The sequence below is a fragment of the Amphibalanus amphitrite genome, unplaced genomic scaffold, assembly GCF_019059575.1.
Source record: "Amphibalanus amphitrite isolate SeventyFive unplaced genomic scaffold, NRLGWU_Aamphi_draft 000094F_arrow, whole genome shotgun sequence".
Lineage (NCBI taxonomy): Eukaryota > Metazoa > Arthropoda > Thecostraca > Balanomorpha > Balanidae > Amphibalanus > Amphibalanus amphitrite.
In genome coordinates, this window is record NW_024881590.1 from 570,556 (window position 1) to 590,189 (window position 19,634).

Below are 19,634 nucleotides of genomic sequence, written 5' to 3' on the forward strand. Positions count from 1 at the left end.
ATCTCGCACTTGTTCTCAAAGGCACGCAGTACACCGTTCTTTCTGGCCATCACTGAGGGACACAGCGGCAGTAGCTCAACCATATCGTTCACTCAACTAGTTCTTATTATGCAAACACTTCTTATATACCCATGCAAACCCACCACTGTCCAACCGCTCACCAGTGTGGTGACCCCTGACCCCACTGGCGTCTGGCGGTCTGCTGTTGACGGTTTGTTTACTTGGTTCAAGGTTTCAATAAATCGCGTTATTTTTTATGGTAGCAGTAGCAGTAGTAGCACTGCTGATGGATGATGGACTGACATTCATGGGGCGGAGGACTTTTTATCAGCTCACAAATTAATATCACGAATATGACAACCTTCTAGTCCTCCATTTATTTCACATTTTCTTTTCAAACACCATATTTTTAGTATTCAAGTTGTAGTTTTTTTTAGGGGGGGGGGGGGGGCAAAAAGATATGTTTGCCCAGAGGTTTTCCGTTTAGGGGGGGCAATTGCCCATTTTGCCCCAACGTAGATCCGCCACTGCTAGCGCTAAAAATGTTGAGTGCAGAGCAGAAAGACTACCTGGGGGGGGGGGGGGGGTGGCAACCCCCCCATGTGCGGGCGAGGGTTAACTAGGAATAAGGCGTTGAAGATAATTCTTCAAGGAATAGAGCTGTGCAAAAGTTTTTTTTTGTATTGTTTTAACTGTATCCGCCCTCGAACGATAAATATTATTGATGCATCAGAAACACATCCCGTGGAATTCGTTTGGATCTCATATTAGCGAGTATCTGCTAATGCAGTTTCTTGGCTAGCACAGTATGCACAGAAACATACATGCTTCCAGCCCTTGAATTATTCCTCACTTTTGCAAATTTAGGTATAGCAAATTTAGCAAAAAGTAGGTATAGCAAATTTTGCTATACCTAATAACTATTCCAAGCAGTTGACAGGTTTTAGTGCTATGCAAAGTCGGAACCGTCCCGCGCCGACAATCTCCCAGGCGGTGCGTAGCGGCCGCCGCCGGCCGCCGCGCCGCCGCTCTGGCAGTGTTTGACTTTATACCCCTGTTTTTAGAAAAAGTTGTGGACCGATTTACTTGATTCTTGCATGACAAGATCAGCCATTCAATTCTTAGCAGGTACCGAAAATTTGACGTGAATTGCACGATCCGCCGCCCATATTGCGGTGCTGCCATCTATTGACAAGGCTGGAGAACTAAAGCCGTTTGGCTATTTCCACTTCTGACACACCATGCTACTGCATTTTTGATAAAAGCTTCTCAGTTCATGATCCCATGTAATAGGGACACATAAACCAATCGGTGCACACATCAGTAGGTATACAGTACCTATACACACAGCACACACAGACATACAAACACATTCATTGACCTTGACCTAACTTGACCTGAAATGACCACAGCCAGTAAAAACTTAGTCGGATAGTGTGGCAAAGAGCTGTTCTATAGCTGGCTTGGCAACACAAACGGCAGCGTCATCGGTATCTGATGGGGACAGCACGTAATATTCCAACGGTGGCCCCAAACAGCAACATTTTTAGTTTGACCTGACCTGGAAGGTCAATGAGTAACCTGATGAGGTAACCTTGGATGCCATTGGATCCGTCCTTCCCAAACAAATCTGTTGGTCTTTGCCGCGAAGCTCCATCTCCAGCAGGAACGAAATGGCGCGCGGAGTGGCAGCCATCCCTCCCATGTGCTTTCTAGGATGGGAAAATGGCATTTGCGGACGAGGGTTTAAAGGGCCTACACGTGCTTTCACGCCATTCGGCACAGTGGGGATTTTTCCGATCTAGCACGTCTTTATTCGTAGAGGGCAAACCATAGGTAGTATTGTAGCCAGATTGTGCACCGATGCTGGCTGGTGTGTTCTGGTGAGAATGTTACCTGTGAATGTGCATAATCAACATAGTATAGGGGGTTCAATTGGACCCCCGGCTCAGCCGTTTGGCCCCTGATCAAGCTAGAGCTTCGCGGAAAAATCAAGCGTGCTGCCTATGACGAGATGAGGCCGAATATATCCAATATCAAAGTCCAAGGTCATTAGTTGACTTTCCAAGTCAGTCAATCGAGAGGAAGCCGATGATACCCAACTAAAGTGGGAAATCAAGACCTCTTGAAACTTCGTAAAGTTAGGGTGTTACGGGGTATTTTGGGGTGCTTATGACGAATTTCATGTTAGTTTTGATCACAGACGATGTCTTTATGCATTTAGGCCAGGTCGGGTCAGGTCAGGTCAGATCAACCAGTAGGCGTCCTGCCGGCCATCCATAGTAGGTGTCACCTACTACTGACAGCTTCGTAACATGGTACGAAGGCACCAGAACTACTTTGTAAATATTCAAATGGTTGCTAAATTCGAAATCAGCACCAAAAACTACCCTAGAAACAAGTTAACCCTCGCCCGTATTGGTGTTTTTCCAGCCGCAAACGTATAAGGGGGGGGGGGGGGTCCGTTGGACCCCCCCTTGCCGTTTCACCCCTGATCGAGCCAGAGCTTCGCGGAAAAAACGAGCGTGTTGCTTGTGACGAGAGGAAGCCGATGATACCTAATTTTAAGGTACTAGGTCATTGGTTGACCTTGCAGGTCAGGTCAATGACCCAAAAGTCGGGAAAATCGGAACCTGTTTGAACGTCGTAAAGTGTGGCTGCTATGGGATTTTTCGGGGCGCTGATCACGAATATCATGTTAGTTTTGATCACAGATGATGTCTTTATGCATTTAGTCCAGGTCGGGTCAGGTCAGGTCAGGTCAACCAGTAGGGGTCCTGCCGGGTATTCCTAGTAGGTGTCAACCGCCTCTGACAGCTTCGTAACATGTTACGAAGGCACCAAAACTACTTCGTAAATTTTCATATGGTTGCTAAATTCGAATTCAGCTCCAAAAACTGGCCTAGAAACATGTAAAACCCGAAAAAGTGAACCGAGGTCACCAAAGGTCAATGACCTGACCTGACCTGACCTTCAGGTGACCTTGACACCCACCCTAATGCATGGGGGCAACATTATATCACATGTTTGAACGCTTGAAACCACGATAAGACTGCCAACGCGCGGCTAATGCGAGCCGACATACGCCGAATCGCGATTCCGGCCAAACATGGTCTCGAAAAGTAGGTCACAGGTCAAAGGTCATTGGGGTCAGGGTCATGAAATTTTAAAGGGAGATAATGACCTTTTTCCACAAAATCTGAGTTAGGATCATTTTCTGACAAAACACAACAAGTTATAATGTAAATTAAAACCATTTTGCTCAATGCGGTACCTTGCCGCAAATATCTCAACTTGAAGTCACGTTAGCGGGGAGCGCTGAAAATGACCGTTGAATAAGTACTTACATCACTTTTTGGTACTTGCATGTAATTTTGTAAAATGAGCGTATTCCTTACATTTAATCTTCATCACATATAGTTAGTTAATGGTCGTCTATAGTGCCTTCAAAAGATATTCATGGTTTGGGGGTGGTTTATGTCTAAATTTACGCAACTATTTTTCCTGTTCATCATCTGAGGCCATATGCTGCTATTTTAGTAGCAACGACTCAATTTTGAATCGGTCCCGCCGACTGCACAATAAAAGAAGATAGATACAACACTTTTGCGGCATCACTGAAAAACTTATGCAGTACTGTTATCAAAATTCTTATAACACCGTTCGACAAACCTGAAGTCTTTTTGAAATAAATATGCTTGTATTTTTCGCTTCAGGCTCTGAGGCCAAAATAATGAATTTCGTAGTCGCAATCGCAAGATTTGGCTGCGTTTATGGCGCATGCCGTTCATTTGTGGCGCAAAATAATACTTGGAAACAAAGAAGAGTAGGCACTATGTACGAATCTAATTAATTCTAAACCGAATTAACTCTAATTCAAATTAGAATCCTTACAACCAAGCAACGACAAGGCGATAACATAAACAAAAACCCAAGCGTCGCTGTTTGAAACAAAAGCGCCATATACTGCGACTTTTTTATAGAGAAGGACAAGAAGGACAACGCATTTCGGTGGGTGTTACAAGTACTGCAAGTACTGCTTCTTTTTTGCAAAAATAAAAACCTTTTTCACATACGAAAATGTGCTAGGAAATTTTCATATTTTATAGAAACTACAGTAGAAATAGTATAGATGTCGAGTAATTTTTATTAAAGAAAAAAGAAAGCTCATTATCTCCCTTTAAGGGTAGGTGTAAAATTGATTAACGCGAGGGTACTGAAAGTTTCGTCGCGATCGGCCGCTTTTTACGCGAGTTATTCGCGAAAAACCGTGGGGGGGGGGGTCCGTTCGACCCCCCCCCCTATACGGGCGAGGGTTAAACTCGGAAAAGTGAACCAAGGTCATCAAAGGTCAATGACCTTGACTTGACCTTCACGTGACCTTGACACTTACAATAATGCATGGCACCAACATCATTTCACATATTTAAACGTTTAAAACCACAGAAAGACTAGAAACCGCGGATAATGTGAGCTGGCATACGCCGAATCGCGATTCCGGCCAAACATGGTCTCGAGAAATATGCCACAGGTCAAAGGTCAGTTGGGTCAGAGTCATGAAATTTTTAGGTTAGATGTAAAATTGATGATCTCGAGGGCACCGAAAGTTTCTTCGCGATCGGCCGCTTTTTGCGCGAGTAATTTGCGGAAAACCATGGGGTTTTATCCGACCCTTTCCCCCTCCCCCTCCCCACAAGTGCAAGGGTTAATATGATTACGGTTTGTATAATTTACGCTTGTCATCCTATTCCTAATGAATGTGTCTCAGGAAATATGCATCATATAAATCACGAAGTAAAATTATTCGCCTATGTTCGGAACATACCTATATCGTGCTATTTGCCCTAGCGCTCCTAGAGTGGGGTATTAACCCTCGCCCTGGCAGGGGGGTCGATGCGACCCCCCCTAAGGTTTTTCAAAGATAGCGTAAAAACGGCGGCGCGCAGCGCCGCCAAATTTGGCACAGCCTATGGGGCAACCTTTTTACATATGACCTGAAAATTTCAGGTCCGGGTGACCTTGGGTCAGGTCACCAGGTCAGAAAAACCGGTACAAGGTCATGGTCAAATTTCAATTTTCTTTTTGCACCTGTCCAACTCACAGTTTTGGACTGATTTCCTTCAAACTTTCAGGATGTGCTAAGTTCACCGAGTTGTATAACATATAGTTCGTTTTTTTTTTAGGTCACTGACCTGAGGTCAGTTAGAGGTCATTACGTCGTAATGTTAAGCCTATGGGAAAATACTAAATTCGGAAAATACTGGAGATATCCGCTTCGTTCTATCACTTTTGTGCTTTGAAACCACAGTACTTAACAGCAGGTCACTTGGTGCTTCTTTGTTTGGTGTACTTATCCATGGGTCAGGTCAAATGAGGTCAACTGAGGTCAAATCACGTTTTTGCCAATAACTTGGCACATAATGACGCTAGAGCTTAAAAAAATGGTGTCATTGTGTTCCTTGTCATCAGCCGAATCGAATGATATGCAATATGATGCAATTTGGTTAACTTGAACTTAATTAATTAATTAAAGTTTACTTAAAAATTAAGAAAAAACTTTAAGTACACTTAAGCAAGCTAAAAAGTATATCATTCGACGCGCCTTGGCGTGCTGAGTTCACTGGTGCTTTTCTTTTTGCTCTATCTTAAATAGATCAAAAGTTATAAGCGAAAAACTTTTGACCTGTTTTTAGCGAAATTTTGACATTTATACCCCCAAAACCCCCTAAATATTGACCTAGAGCAACCAAATTTGCACAGGGGAGAGAACTCCAGGGGGCCCACCTACCTACCAAATTTGGTGTTTCTAGGTGCCATAGGAGCCAATCGCGAGGGGGGGGGGGTCGCATTGACCCCCCCTGCCAGGCCGTGTTATGAAAAATGCCCTGCCAGGGCGAGGGTTAAGATACTCTAATGTGAATATTCCGTGTTCAGGCAAGTTCCGGCAGCCAAACTAGGCGTTGTCTTGTGCAGGAAAAAGTGGCGAATTCGATAGGATATGTTTCGGAGTGGAAAAGTGTGGAAAACATTGTTGATTCCCTACATTTATTTAGAATACCATTCCTTCAATATGGTGTCTGTAAGGGTTTTTTGTAAATGTCATTTTTTGTGACCTGAGTAAGGTTGTGGCATACTTTCTGTTTGCCATTCCATTCCTAATAAAGGTGCCTTTCAGAAGATATGCAACTTTAAGACCTCGCAAGAATAAACCAACAGGACAGGACAATGAAATTGAGCTATACTTTCGGGCCTTACTGAGCCCATTGAGTAATCACGCATGAGTGTGAACTTTGGGCGCATTTTTCTTATTCTTGCCGAGGACATACAGATAAAACAATGCCATATATGAAAAATTCAGACATTTCTTAGCCCCACTGACACAAAAAATAAACAAAAATCCAAAAAAGATTTTTGGAATTAATACGCGCTAGATCGGAAAAATCCCCACTGTGCATTGATTTAACCCTCGCCCGCACATGCCATTTTCTCATCCTAGAACGCACATGGGGGGGGGGGGGGTGGTTGCCATCCCCCACGCCATTTCGTTCCTGTTGGAGATAGAGCTTAGCGGTAAAGACCAAAAAGATTCTTTGGGAAAAGACGAATCCAATGATACCCAGTTTTACCTTCTCAGGTCAGTAATTGACCTTCCAGGTCAGGTCAAACTAAAAAATGTTGCTGTTTGGGGCCACCGTTGGAATATTACGTGCTGTCCCCATCAGATACCGATGACGCTGGGTCACCGTTGGATATCAAGTGCGCTGCTGCCTGCTTATCATATACGTACCGATGACGATGCCGTTTTCTGGTGCCAAGCCAGCTAGAACCTCTTTGTCACACTACCCGATCAGGTTTTTGCTGCTGAGGTCATTTCAGGTCAAGTTAGGTCAAGGTCAATTATATGTGTTTATATGTCTGTGTGTGTCTGTGTGTATACTGATGTGTGCACCGATTGTTTATGTGTCTATATTACGTGAAATCATGATCTGAGAAGCTTTTACCAAAAATGCATTGAAAAAACTTCACAAAAAGTAAATTCCGCTCGCCTAAAACGCAATTATCTTAGATGACCTAGGTTGACCTTGACCTTGACCTTGATATCTGTACATCGTCGAACAACATGTTCCATGATAGGTGGGAGGTAAGACTGGTAAAAAAGGCCGAAATCAAGGTGTCAAAAGCTCACAAGGCCCATAGCCAACGCCAGATGTTGAGAATTGGCCATTTGGGTAATGACATGACCTGACAAACAAGGTCATATCTCCGAAACCGAAAACCACAGAAACTTGAAATTTTCAGTGGACATCAAGAAAAGATAGAGGAGCAGCTATACGAAAAATCAGCCCTCTAGCTCTAAAAATGTTGAGTGCAGAGCAGAAAGACTACCTGGGGGGGGGGGGGGTGGCAACCACCCCCCCCCCATGTGCGGGCGAGGGTTAATTTTGCCCTCTGTCCATTAGACATGTATGATGAGACTTTCCACAATCTCAACTCATCCATTTTTCCAGATAATTCGTCACGCCGACTTGAACCCAAGCACGAAGGAGAACGACATCGCGCTACTGAAGATGGAAACAATACTGTCTCTGCCACTAGCGGTGAACTACCTCGCTCCCATCTGCCTGCCGCACAGGTCCAAATACACAGATGAAATAGTGACTGTCACCGGGTACGGGTTCCTTAGCGTAAGTATTCTAGTGTCATATTTTTGATAACACAGATCGATGTAGATACATATACCTCCGTCGTATGCGTATGCATGCCACAGATGCGTTAATGATCTAGAACGTTCATCTCGAAGTGTTACGTGATGTCTGGAAAACTAGAGCAGAGGCTTATACACAGAACCAAGGTCCGACGAGGGGTGAAACAAAGCTATGCATTAACTCCCTAAGTATTGATCTGATGTAGTAAAAACTGGGTTGGGCGAAAAATTTGTTGGCCTTTACCTACCCCGGGAATTTGGGGTTCCTTAGTTCAACAGTATGCATTGCAATATGCATTGAACATTGGACAAACCCACTTTAAGTCGACTGCAATCCTCATTAGGCATTGCTTCTCCTATTTGTATGACAACATTAAACGCGACCGCCTGGGGAGGGGGAGGGGGGTCGGATCTGACCCCTCCGTTTTTCTGGAATAACTCACGAACCGCTTACGCTCTCAACTTGAAACTTCGCACACCTTCTCCCTCATCAATTTGACGTCTTTTGTCATTTTTTCTTTTTTAACAAAATGAGATATATCTATTATATTGATGTAACTACATGGCTTTTTTCGTCAAAAAATGGTAAATGTTTGAAAAATCGCCAAAAGTCAAGGTTCAAAGTAAATTGCAAATTGAGCACATAAACAAACGTAGCTCAATGAGTTCTTTAAAATGGTTATCTCGTATTTCAAATAAAATGCGTTTTCACCCCTAACAACTTCAAAAAAAAAACTATATTTTTTTTTGGAAAACATTCAGAAAAAATCCAAATTTTTTAATATTTTCAAAAGTCAGAATATATGTTATAGAGCTATAATAGAACATTAGATGTACCAAATGTCAACTTTCTATCTTGCTTTTTGACCACTAAATTGTAAAAAAATAGCCCCAACATGTGTTGTGTAGGGCACATGGTGACGTCATAAGGATTTTCGTGATTTTTAGGCACTTCTGAACATTGCATGTGAAAATAAATGGCAACATTAGATTCCTGGGTCAAAGCTCGTCTAGAAAAGTGCATTTTATGTCAAAAATAAAAAATGAAAAATCGACTTTCTTTCTTAGCCCCGACTTGGTGATGTGTAGTATAAACGATTTTGTATGCTTTCAATACACACTAATGACCAGGTAAGTGACTTAAGGCCACATAAAAGCATGACCATCGGATTCGGCGTGAAAATAACCCATAAAACATGTGTCGCATGCCCACGTATAGCAGAAGTGACCTACCGTGACCTTTCGTGACCTGACCTGACCTTGGCCCGTGCTTAGCATGGCCCCTATACGCACATGGTACCTTCACTAAGTCTTTTAAGTCATTTTTGGTGAGTTTCGAGCAGGAGTTATCGATTCCGCTGTCCGTAAGCCTCGTCATGCAGAAACCCCAGAATTTGACCTTTGACCCGACCTTCCCGGAAAGTTTACCTCAATCTTAAAATCTTAAGAGTGCTTTCGGAAGGTCTTGTAGAAACCTTTCGAACGCTGCCTCGCGGGGCTCGATACGACCGTTGGTCGTTGGTTCTTTCAACCTTTCAACGACCGTTGGTCGTTGGTCGTTGGTTGGTCGTTGGATAACAGGGGGGGGGGGGGGGGGTGGCTGTCGTGGGTGGGCAAATAGCCCAGGCGGTGCCGGGTTAATAATTGAGCTCATTCTACCTCGCAGGACATAGGAGAGCCGAGTAGCACTCTCAGAACAGTGGACTTGCGAACCATCAGCAACAGCGAATGTGGCGACTATCTCGGAGAAGACACCATCGAGAAGAGCATGATCTGCGCTGGCGCCAAGATTGTCGGGGAGGGCGGCGCCGGCCCTTGCACGGTGAGAGCAATTTGCTTCTTTAACTCTCCTATATCTGACAAACCTAAGGAAGAACAGATTTAGAGCGCAACCGCTGTTGATACACTTGCCTTTATATTGCCTTGAATCATACAGAGATCATACAGAATCATAATCAATCATACATATTGTAATACAGAGGTCTATGCTTGAATATATCTGAGAACATTTCTCTCGGATATGACTCGAGTGTTATTATTGAATAAGATAAAAATTCATCGGGATACGTAAATCAATATTAAAGGGTTTCCAGAGTTGTTCAAGAGGTAAGGTATAACACATTACATTCATTTAAATATTTCTATGGGTACATTGAATTTGAAATTTAAAATTGACTATTAAACATGTCACAACCCCTGGTAGGTATAGTTTGGTTCATATCAGCCGTTTTCAAGACGGCCATCTGGTACACATTTGGTGCAGATTAGGTGCAGATTTGGTGCAGATTCGGTCAAATAAGGTTCACTGTGTTTCTTAAAAGTTGTCAGTTTGGGTTTGACAAATGCCTATAGATCTCATTTTTCACATTATCAGACATTATTTTCGATTAAAACTTTGGAACAAATTCATGATATAAAGATATCTGTTGTAAAGGAGATTGGGTGCAGATTTGGTCAAATTAGGTGCATTCACCGGATAGTCCGTCGTGAAAACGGCTATGGTGACTCTTATTGACCTAGCCCGTGTGACCCGACCTGGTATCAGTGACCTCATTTAACCTTCGCCCCAGTGGGGGAGGGGGTGGCATATGTTACCACCCTGTCGCGTTTTTTGCGTGTGAATAAAAAACCGCGGCGCGTAGCGCCGCGCCGCTTATCGTACCTTTCTGTACATCCATTTTGGACAATGTGTGAATTTTTTGACCCCAGGTTATGTCAGGTCAGGTCACCAAGTCAAGTTAACTGACCAAGCCTAAAAAAGTTTGCAATCATGTCCAGCCTGCAGTGTTTGTCAGAAAGGTCTTAACCCTCGCCGGCACAGGCCATTTTGAGTCCTTCGACGGCACAAGGGGGGGGGGGGGGTTGGTACGACCCCCCCTCGCGTTTGGCCCCTGATCGAGCTAGAGCTTCGCGGAAAAAACGAGCGTGTTGCCCGTCACGAGACGAAGCCGATGATACCCAATTTTAAGGTCCTAGGTCATCGGGTGACCTTCCAGGTCAGGTCAATGACCCGAAAACCGGGAAAATCGGGACCTGTTAGAAAGTCGTAAATTGTGGCTGCTATGTGGTTTTCCGGGGTGCTGATCACGAATATCGTGTTAGTTTTGATCAGAGATTATGTCTTTAAGCATTTAGACCAGGTCGGGTCAGGTCAGGTCAGGTCAACCTGTAGGGGTTGTGACGGGTATTCGTAATACGTGTCAACCGCCTCGGACAGCTTCGTAACATGTTATGAAGGCACCAAAACTACTTCGTAAATGTTCAAATGGTTGCTAAATTCGAATTCAGCTCCAAAAACTAGCCTAGAAACATGTAAAACTCGAAAAAGTGAACCGAGGTCACCCAAGGTCACCAAAGGTCAATGACCTGACCTGACCCTCAGGTGACCTTGAAACCCACCCTAATGCATGGGAGCAACATCAAATCACATGTTTGAACTTTTGAAACCACGAAAAGCTTGCAAACGCGCGGCTAATGCGAGCCGACATGCGCCGAACCGCGATTTCTGCCAAACATGGTCACAGAAAAGAGGTCACAGGTCAAAGGTCATTGGGGTCAGGGTCATGAAATTTTAAGGGTAGGTGTAAAATTGATCAATGCGAGGGTACTGGAAGTTTCGTCGCGATCGGACGCTTTTTACGCGAGTTATTCGCGAAAAACCTTAGGGGGGGTTGCATCAACCCCCCCCCCCCTGTGCCGGCGAGGGTTAAACTTGGTGGATTGCATGATGTTATGGGCGTCTCTAATTTGAATATCTCGGACTTTTTATATACGAGACCTAAGGTCAGACCAGTGGCGTAACCTTACCATTATAAGTCAATGGATAAACATGAATATGCCTCTAGATCCGTGTGTACGCATAAGAACAGTCCAAATATTTCAGAATCACAATGATTTGGATCACCCGTGACGACCAAGATGTCTTTTTTGCTGATAGCCTCTAGAAAGGTCATCCGAGGTCATTTGAGGCTACAAACAGATTTTTGTAGCCTCAACTCTCGATTGGAAAAAGATAGGACGCTGCGGATGATCTCATTGTGTTTGTGTTGTTGAGACGCATCGACTGATATGCAACATGACCTTTTCCGGTCAGGTCATGACCCTGACCTGAGGTAAATTTTCAAGTTGACCTTTCAAGGTCAACCTATAGTTCATTCGACGCGTCTCGGCGAGAGAAACACGATTCTGGCAATAGAAATATCGTTGCCTTTTTAGTCAAAAGTTATTGTCGAAAAACACTTTTCGGTAATAACAGCTATTTTTGGAGTTTTTGCCCTCTGGAGGCTAAACCGTTGACCTGAGGTCATTTAAAGATGACGTTATCAAAAGAAAAGTTCAAAAGCTATCGATTACCTTTCCATGCGTTTTTTCTAGACATCATTGTTCCTGAGATAAATGCATGTTTTCTGAAAAAAAAAAATATAATGACATTTTGCAAATTTTGACCTTTGATGACTTCCAGTGACTCCAATATTGCTCTAAGAAGAAAAATGATCGAAATACTTTCAAACGTACAGGGTGTCCAGAAAAAACGGATATTATTATGTTTTGCTGTGATTCCGAAAATAAACACCTTGCATTTTAAAATGGCACATGCTTGTATTCGCCAAAATATGGCAAAACAGACAGCAGGTGCCACATGGCATGTAAACTCTTTGGTTAGTTGCGGCAGCTCCTCAAAGCAGATACTCAATGTGAGCGGCCTTACGGCGGATCAGCTCCAGCACTAGCACAGTCTGCAGGTGACTGATGGTCATGTTGACCATCTCGGAGGGCAAGCAGACAACTTTCCAACGACGCATTACAGTGCTCATGAGTTTTGCCAAGTCTTGCACTATAAGCACATGAATTTGGAACAAAATCGGCACGTGCGTTAATGAATGCGACTTAATTTCCGTAGTATCTTTTTTTTCTGGACACCCTGTACGCATTGAGAGCTATCGACTGCTTGTTACCGCGTCTTTCTGTCCCTCTTAGTTTTTGAGTTAGAGGTGGATGGTAAGTGGTAACATAATGCCCCCCCCTTCTAGGGCGAAGTTGGCTGAGACTGCCACTGGGGCGCGGGTTAACAAAATATGGAAATATGTAACAAAATATGTTATTAGAGGAACATTACTTTGAAAAATACCCATTATCCCGGCAGGCGGTGGGCCTCACGGCCACCTTCCGCGCGGTGGGGGGTGGGTGGGCATTGTTTTGCCCCCCCCCCGTATCTCCGAAACTACTGGACGCATCCGTAAAATTCAAACGGCGTTCGATAGCCAATTGTCAAATTTATCGAGGGAAACCAAATTTCATTGACATCGGGGTCACCGATAACGTCACAGGTTAGGTCAAAGGCAAAATGTTTCACCGTTCACGGGTGTTCTGGGGAATGCGCTATAACACCGAGTAAAACGCATTTTGTCGAAAATCAGCGATAGGGCGTCAGTGCCTAGTACATATGTTGCTATTTGAGGTCACTGATAATACCAGGACAGGTCACAGTTCAGGTCACCAAAGGTCAGCAGGTGGAGGTCAGGTCAAGGTCAGGTAAAAAAGGTCAAATTTCGAAGTTGATAGTTTTGCATAAAATGGGTATTGATTCGATGCAGCTCGTCACGGGGAGTCTAATGGTGGTCTTTGTTGTGCGCTACGAGGTCTACAATTGCTAAAAATTGAGCTTGAAAATTTGACGTTATCAATTTTGAACAGTTTTTCGCTATAACTTGGCCAAAAAAGAGGTATCGCTCTCAATTTTGGTATGTGGATAGAAGGCGGTAGGAATTATCACATATATTCCGCTTTTTCGAAATTCATTAAAAAAAATCGGCTATTATGGTCAAAAAATCTTTTTTTTTGGGGTGTTGGGGGTCAAAATCCAAAAATTCAAGAATTTGAGAGCACAATATAGTAGCCTTGTTAATTCTACACCTTTTATGTAAAAAACATTTTTCCTATATCTCTAATGCTGTAGGCCTGACAGCTCTTCCCGCGAAACCTTTTTTTGGGTCGAAAAAGGCAGAAATGGCGTTCACTCCAACGTCATTATTGGCCAACCTATCTGTAGAAGACGTATGCAGAAGAAAAGATCCTGGCAACACTTTGGTAGACTCTATTCAGGTCTAGCGGTCCACGACGACTCAACGGTACACGAACGCACACAACATTTATACAGGGGCATCACGTCATATCACGTCATCAATCATTCATCCCATTGGCTAGTGCCCGTCACATCATTCTTCCCAGTACTACTGACACAATGCCTCGGGCAACCCCTCTAGTCACGCACTGATCAGGTTCACACTACAGTCACTCCATACGACTATGATTCATTCACACTCACATGACCGCTGACTATACTATCATAGCCTTTGGAAAAAAGTTTTGGTCACAATGTGCAAAAGCTATTCACGGGAGTGGGTACGGAAAGTTTGGTGACGATCGGCGCAGCGGTTCTGGAGATATATCGAAAAAACTTAAGGGGGGTGGGGCAAAAAAATGCCCCCCCACCGCCTGGAAGGTTATTGATGATTTTTCGATAACATACCCTTCACTCGATGTTACAACACATCTCATAGAATGCCTGTAAACGGGGAGAAATGTGACATGTGACCTAACTACGTCAATGAAATTGGGTCACATGGTAGTTCCCTCTTGGGGCTATCGAACACCGTTTGAATTTTGAAAATCGAACGGTAAATTTCCAAGATGGTGGGGGGGGGGGAAGGGAGGGACGAAATAGCCTTCTCTTGGGTTCAAGGTCCGGCAATAGCCCTACGGGGCGTGGGTTCAGGAGGTCGGAGTGCCCTTCGCCGGACCCCAACGGAAGGCAGGCTCCGTAGACGACCCTACTAGACGCGGGGAGATGCTCAATGCAATTTTCTTGCATAATCTAATCTTGCAATGGGATAAACAATGGGAACAATTTGAATTATATTCTTTTGAATTGACTACACATGTGTTTCGACAAAATGTCTTTTTCAAGCCTTACATCTCAAATGATAACAATTCAAAACATTGGCCTAAATACACATTATACAAGTGTTTAAGGTCACAAGACAGATGACCTTATACTTGTCCTAAGCTCTTATCAATAATCTAATCTGTTTCTGTTTTTCAGTATGACCTCGGCGGTCCACTGATAATCAGGACGTGGTATGACCGTGACCGGTTCACGTTGATTGGTATCGCCACCAACCGCACCGGCTGCGGCCAGCCTGGGGTGCCGGCTGTCTTCACCCGAGTCTACTCGTTCCTGGACTGGCTCCTGGACAACATGGAAGATGCCGTCTACTGCTGAATGCACGGACGTCGTGCTCGTCCAGTGGCAGAGTGATGCTCGATCTTGTGTGCCGCGTTCGAGGAGGAGAAGCCATTACTGTCGTGCGCCAGCTCTGGTCGGACGAGACGATACGGCTCTGCTTGGCATATCGCTCGTCTTTATCACAGGTTTTTGCTGGTCTTTTTTTAGAAGCAGCAGTACCTAGATCAAGCATATATGCAGTTATGAGGATTTGCATTGTGCATCAAGACGTGTTTAGTTGTTCTTTGCTTGTGTTGCATGTACAAGGTGTACGCTCATTTCTACCTCATAAATCTAACAGTACCCGTTGAAGTGTCAACTGGCTGGAACACACTCTTTTAGCAGTGAGGAGATCGCCTTCAAGAGCCTTTTTAAGCATATAAGGTCTTGCTTGCCTCAATCTCTCTCTCAATCAATCTCTCTCTCTCCACGGTGATTGATTAAAGCGACATCGTCAGATCTAAAGGAAAAAAAGCTTGTTTCAGCCCTTGTTTCAGCCTGAAGGCTTACTGACTGAGATGCCGATCTCACAGTCTTTGCCGTTATGCGACTTTGATTCGAATCCTACATTTTTGTTCGCGTGTATGAAATAAATGAAATATGTACTATTAGGATGAGCTTAGGCTGGAAATGAAGATATGCTTAGAAAAAAAACTTAACCGTCGCCGGGCCAGGGGGCGAGGTTGATGCAACACCCCCTAACCCGGCAGGTAGTGGGCCTCCCGGCCACCTTCCGCGCGGTGGGGAGGGGAGGGGTATTTTTTGCCCCCCCCGTATCTCCGAAACTACTGGGTGGATCCGCAAAATTCAAACGGTGTTCGAAAACCCTGTCAAATTTGTCGAGGGTAATCTAATTTCATTGACCTGGGGGTCACCGATGACGTCACAGGTCTGGTCAAAGATAAAAGGTTTGGCCGTTCACGGGTCTTCTAGGGAATGCGCTATAGCATCGAGTAAAACGCATTTTATCGAAAATCAGGGATAGGGTATCTGTTGCCTAGTAGGGGAGAGTGTACCACCTGTACGAAAGCTGATAAAAGTGAATGAAATATTTTTAGTCTCTATTCATTTGTCATCGGCAGAACTAACTCGAGAACAAATGTCAAAACTTTCCCCCTTTTAGTTTTATTCAAAATTAATAAAAGGTGAATTTCGTTAGAAAATGGTAACTTTTACTTTCGTTTAAAAATTTGTATAACATGTAGTATTTGGGCTGTAAACGAATTCCAACATTATAGCGCCATTTTTGAGGGTGTTCAGCGGTTCCAAGAACAATTTCATCTAGTTCTGTACAGCCATGACGACTTTATAGACAAAAATTTCAGAATGGCAATGTGGGGTTATTTGGCCGGGACTAGCGGGGCAACTTGGCCGGTGCGCTCAGAGTCACTATGCTGGGACGGCCGACTTGTCATGGTCAATTATACCATAAAGGACATAATTCATGACCAACTTTGACTACCTTGATGCCATCTATATTACTATTTGTGGTGACGTAGTTTCTGTCTGTAACCGAGGTCGCGACATGGTGCTACGTAGCGCGGGTTACAGGTCACACCGTTGCACCTACCGCGCTGAAGTTTGCGCAACTCATAGAACAAGGATGGACAACGTGCCTTTGATGGGTCTCAGCTCGATCGGATCGATAGCGAGCGCGTGGCGCGTGCCCGAAAAGTGCAAATTCGCGTCATAGACTTTACATGTATAAATCGGCTTGAAAAAACGGGCGAAAATGGCTAAATTTGCCCGACACGGGTCCGGTTCCCGTGCAATATCTCGGTAACCGTGGGCCCGACTGGTACGGGGAAAACAGCATCGTGTAGAGAATCGAACGGGCTATCGAATGGTGTGCGGTGCAGGGGTTGGCACGCGCCACGTGCACCGGGGAGGACACTTTCTTTTGAAAAATGGACGTTTTGGACGGATTTTGGAATTTATATTAATTTCAGGTGATCGTCAGACGGAATGAGTTGAAACAGCGCCTATTAGCAATAAAAATGTACCGTCTCTCATGGAAAAATTGTGAAAAGCTAAGTGATCAAAAACAATGTGGAGAAATTGCTGAATTGAATGGTGTTTGTCCAAAATGTGCCACTAAATAATTACACTGATTTTGCTGCTTAACCTGATACGTTTGACAATTGAAAATGCTATCATTGGAAAGAGCATTCAATTCTCTCCAAGATCCAATCATCACGTTTGCATGACAAGCAACAGTATTCTTAAAAATATAAATGAAGTGGAAGGCATGCTTATCAGACACGGGCACCTCGATGCGGTGGATATTTTTTCCACAAACCAAAACGTTTAGCCGTCAGAAAGCAATCGACCGAAATGGATAGATAACCCAACCGACACAAGAACAACCGAACACCCGCCGATCGAAAATATCCCTTTTCGCGTTGCGGAGCACGCGGGTCACCCTAGTATTTCCTATTGGACAGCTGTAAGGGCATTTGACGTCATCAAAGGTTACCTAACGCTTTTTTGCTAATAAATACTTACAGAAAAAAAGATACAGCCGCGCAAATGGTGTCATTGTGTTCAGCTCGTCAAGGCGAATCGAATGATATAAATGCTGACCTTGAACTCACGTAACCTTGAGGTCAAGCGACCTGAGGTAACGTGACCTGAAGTCAACCTTTGACCTTGACCTCTCGAGGTCAACACATACATGTTTCGATGCGGAATGACGAGAGAATTACGATGGTACTTTTAGTTTTGGCCTAGCTTGATTACTTCAAAAGCTATTCGTAAAAAAAACTGTCATCGCATCTAGAGCCGCTATTTTGACTATTTTCGACCCCTGTGACGGCTGAGTCAACCTCCAAAATGCTTCAAATGCGTCGTAGGACACGCGTCATTGCTGAATGTGAAGCTGACTCGCCTATAACAAAAATCATGGCCTCAAACTAACACCGGCCAAATTGCCCCACACTCCCGGCCAAATAACCCTGCTAGTGGGGCAATTTGGCCGCTTTGCAGACCTTTGTAATACGCCACAATTTCAATATAAGTAGTTACTCTATCATTTTAAGTTTACTGTCCAAGAAAGTAAACTGTATGCCACACCTGTCAGCGTTGAGAAAATGCAGAAATGTGCTGTCGATTTTTAGTTACATCGTTTTGTAAAAAAGCGGCCAAATTACCCCACTCTCCCCTACATATATTTTATTAGAGGCCACTGATAATACCAGGTCAGGTCACAGGCCAGGTCACCAAGGGTCACCACATAAACCCAATACTAGGGCTGTGCGATGCATGTTTTATGGCAATTTTTCATTTTCAACTCAATGGTGTTGGTTATCAGACCATCAGAAACGGTTCAGGTCACTTTCTGGTGAAGGTCAGGTCAATGTCAGGTAAAAAGGTCAAATTTCAAAGTTGATATTTTTGCATAATATGGGTATTGCTTCGATGCAGCTTGTCACGGCGAGTCTAATGATGGTCTTTGTTTTGCGCTACGTGGTCTAAAATTGCTAAAAATTTGAAATTGAAAATTTGACGTCATCAATTTTGAACAGTTTTTTTTCGCTACAACCTGGCCAAAAAAGAGATATCAATCTAAAATTTTGGTATGTAAATAGAAGTTGGTAGGGGCTATCACATTTATCCCGTTTTTTTTCGAAAATCGAACAACTTTTTGGATTTTTTGGCCATTAAATTAAAAAAAATAGTTTTTGGGTTTTTAGGGTCAAAATTCAAAAATGGCAAAATTTTTAGATAAAATTTTAGTAGCCCCCCAGTAAACATGCCGACGTCGGCCCGACGTCGGCCGACGTCGGGGTGACGTCGGCAACTCGGCATCGGCATGCCGACGTCGGCCCGACGTTGGTCCAACCTCGGCACGACGTCGGCTGGATGTCGGATATGCCCGCATGTACCGACGTCCAGCCGAGGTCCAGCCGACGTCGGGCCGACGTCGGGGCGACGTCGTACCGACATCGGCCGCTGTTTTGACCGTTAAAATAATATAAAATACATGTTTCATGTTTCATAAAGAGCTTCTGTATTCAAAATATCCTCAGGAAACTCAAATATTCCTCCACGCCGCAACCCCCTGATCCGGACTGGACGGGAAACTTTATCCCATTTGGGGTTGCCCGTAAGCCGAGCTCGCCCGTAGCCGGGTGCGGTGAGTGCTTGGGGGCTGCTCGGCCTATCCTTTGGTCAGGCTCAGCCCCGGCAACTCACCAGGGCCGGGCCCAGTTCATATAGAAAGGCCAGTCGGCAAGTGTCACTTTGCCAAAGTGCCACTAATCAAAGGGACACTTTGGGAAACGTTGGTGCAGGTGTGTAAGAGGTGCAATATGAATCCATTGTGGGGTCGCCCTTTCCAATAAGTGTCACGTAACAGCAATGGGACCAGGGACTCTATATGCACTGGACCCAGGGTGCTCGCCAAGAAGACCAATGTCTCCATCCTAAAAATCACGAAAATCCTTATGACGTCACCATGTGCCCTACACAACACATGTTGGGGCTATTTTTTTACAATTTAGTGGTCAAAAAGCAAGATAGAAAGTTGACATTTGGTACATCTAATGTTCTATTATAGCTCTATAACATATATTCTGACTTTTGAAAATATTAAAAAATTTGGATTTTTTCTGAATGTTTTCCAAAAAAAATATAGTTTTTTTT

The 19,634-nt window shown here is 44.1% G+C and overlaps 1 protein-coding gene across 3 annotated transcripts in view; it reads left to right on the forward strand.

Annotated features, from left to right (window-relative positions):
* LOC122380280 (trypsin-1-like) overlaps nt 1-15,562 on the forward strand; it is a 51,248-nt gene extending 35,686 nt beyond the window's left edge. Inside the window, exons 2-4 of one of the 3 annotated variants that reach the window (XM_043363319.1) lie at nt 7,509-7,685; nt 9,372-9,527; nt 14,808-15,549. In XM_043363319.1, the coding sequence (XP_043219254.1) occupies nt 7,509-7,685; nt 9,372-9,527; nt 14,808-14,987 (513 nt within the window). In that variant the 3' untranslated portion in view covers nt 14,988-15,549. Of the gene's footprint in view, nt 1-7,508; nt 7,686-9,371; nt 9,528-14,807 lie in introns of all 3 variants that reach the window. The other 2 variants (XM_043363317.1, XM_043363318.1) reach the window with 2 other exon arrangements.
* Nucleotides 15,563-19,634: the final 4,072 nt, after the last annotated feature.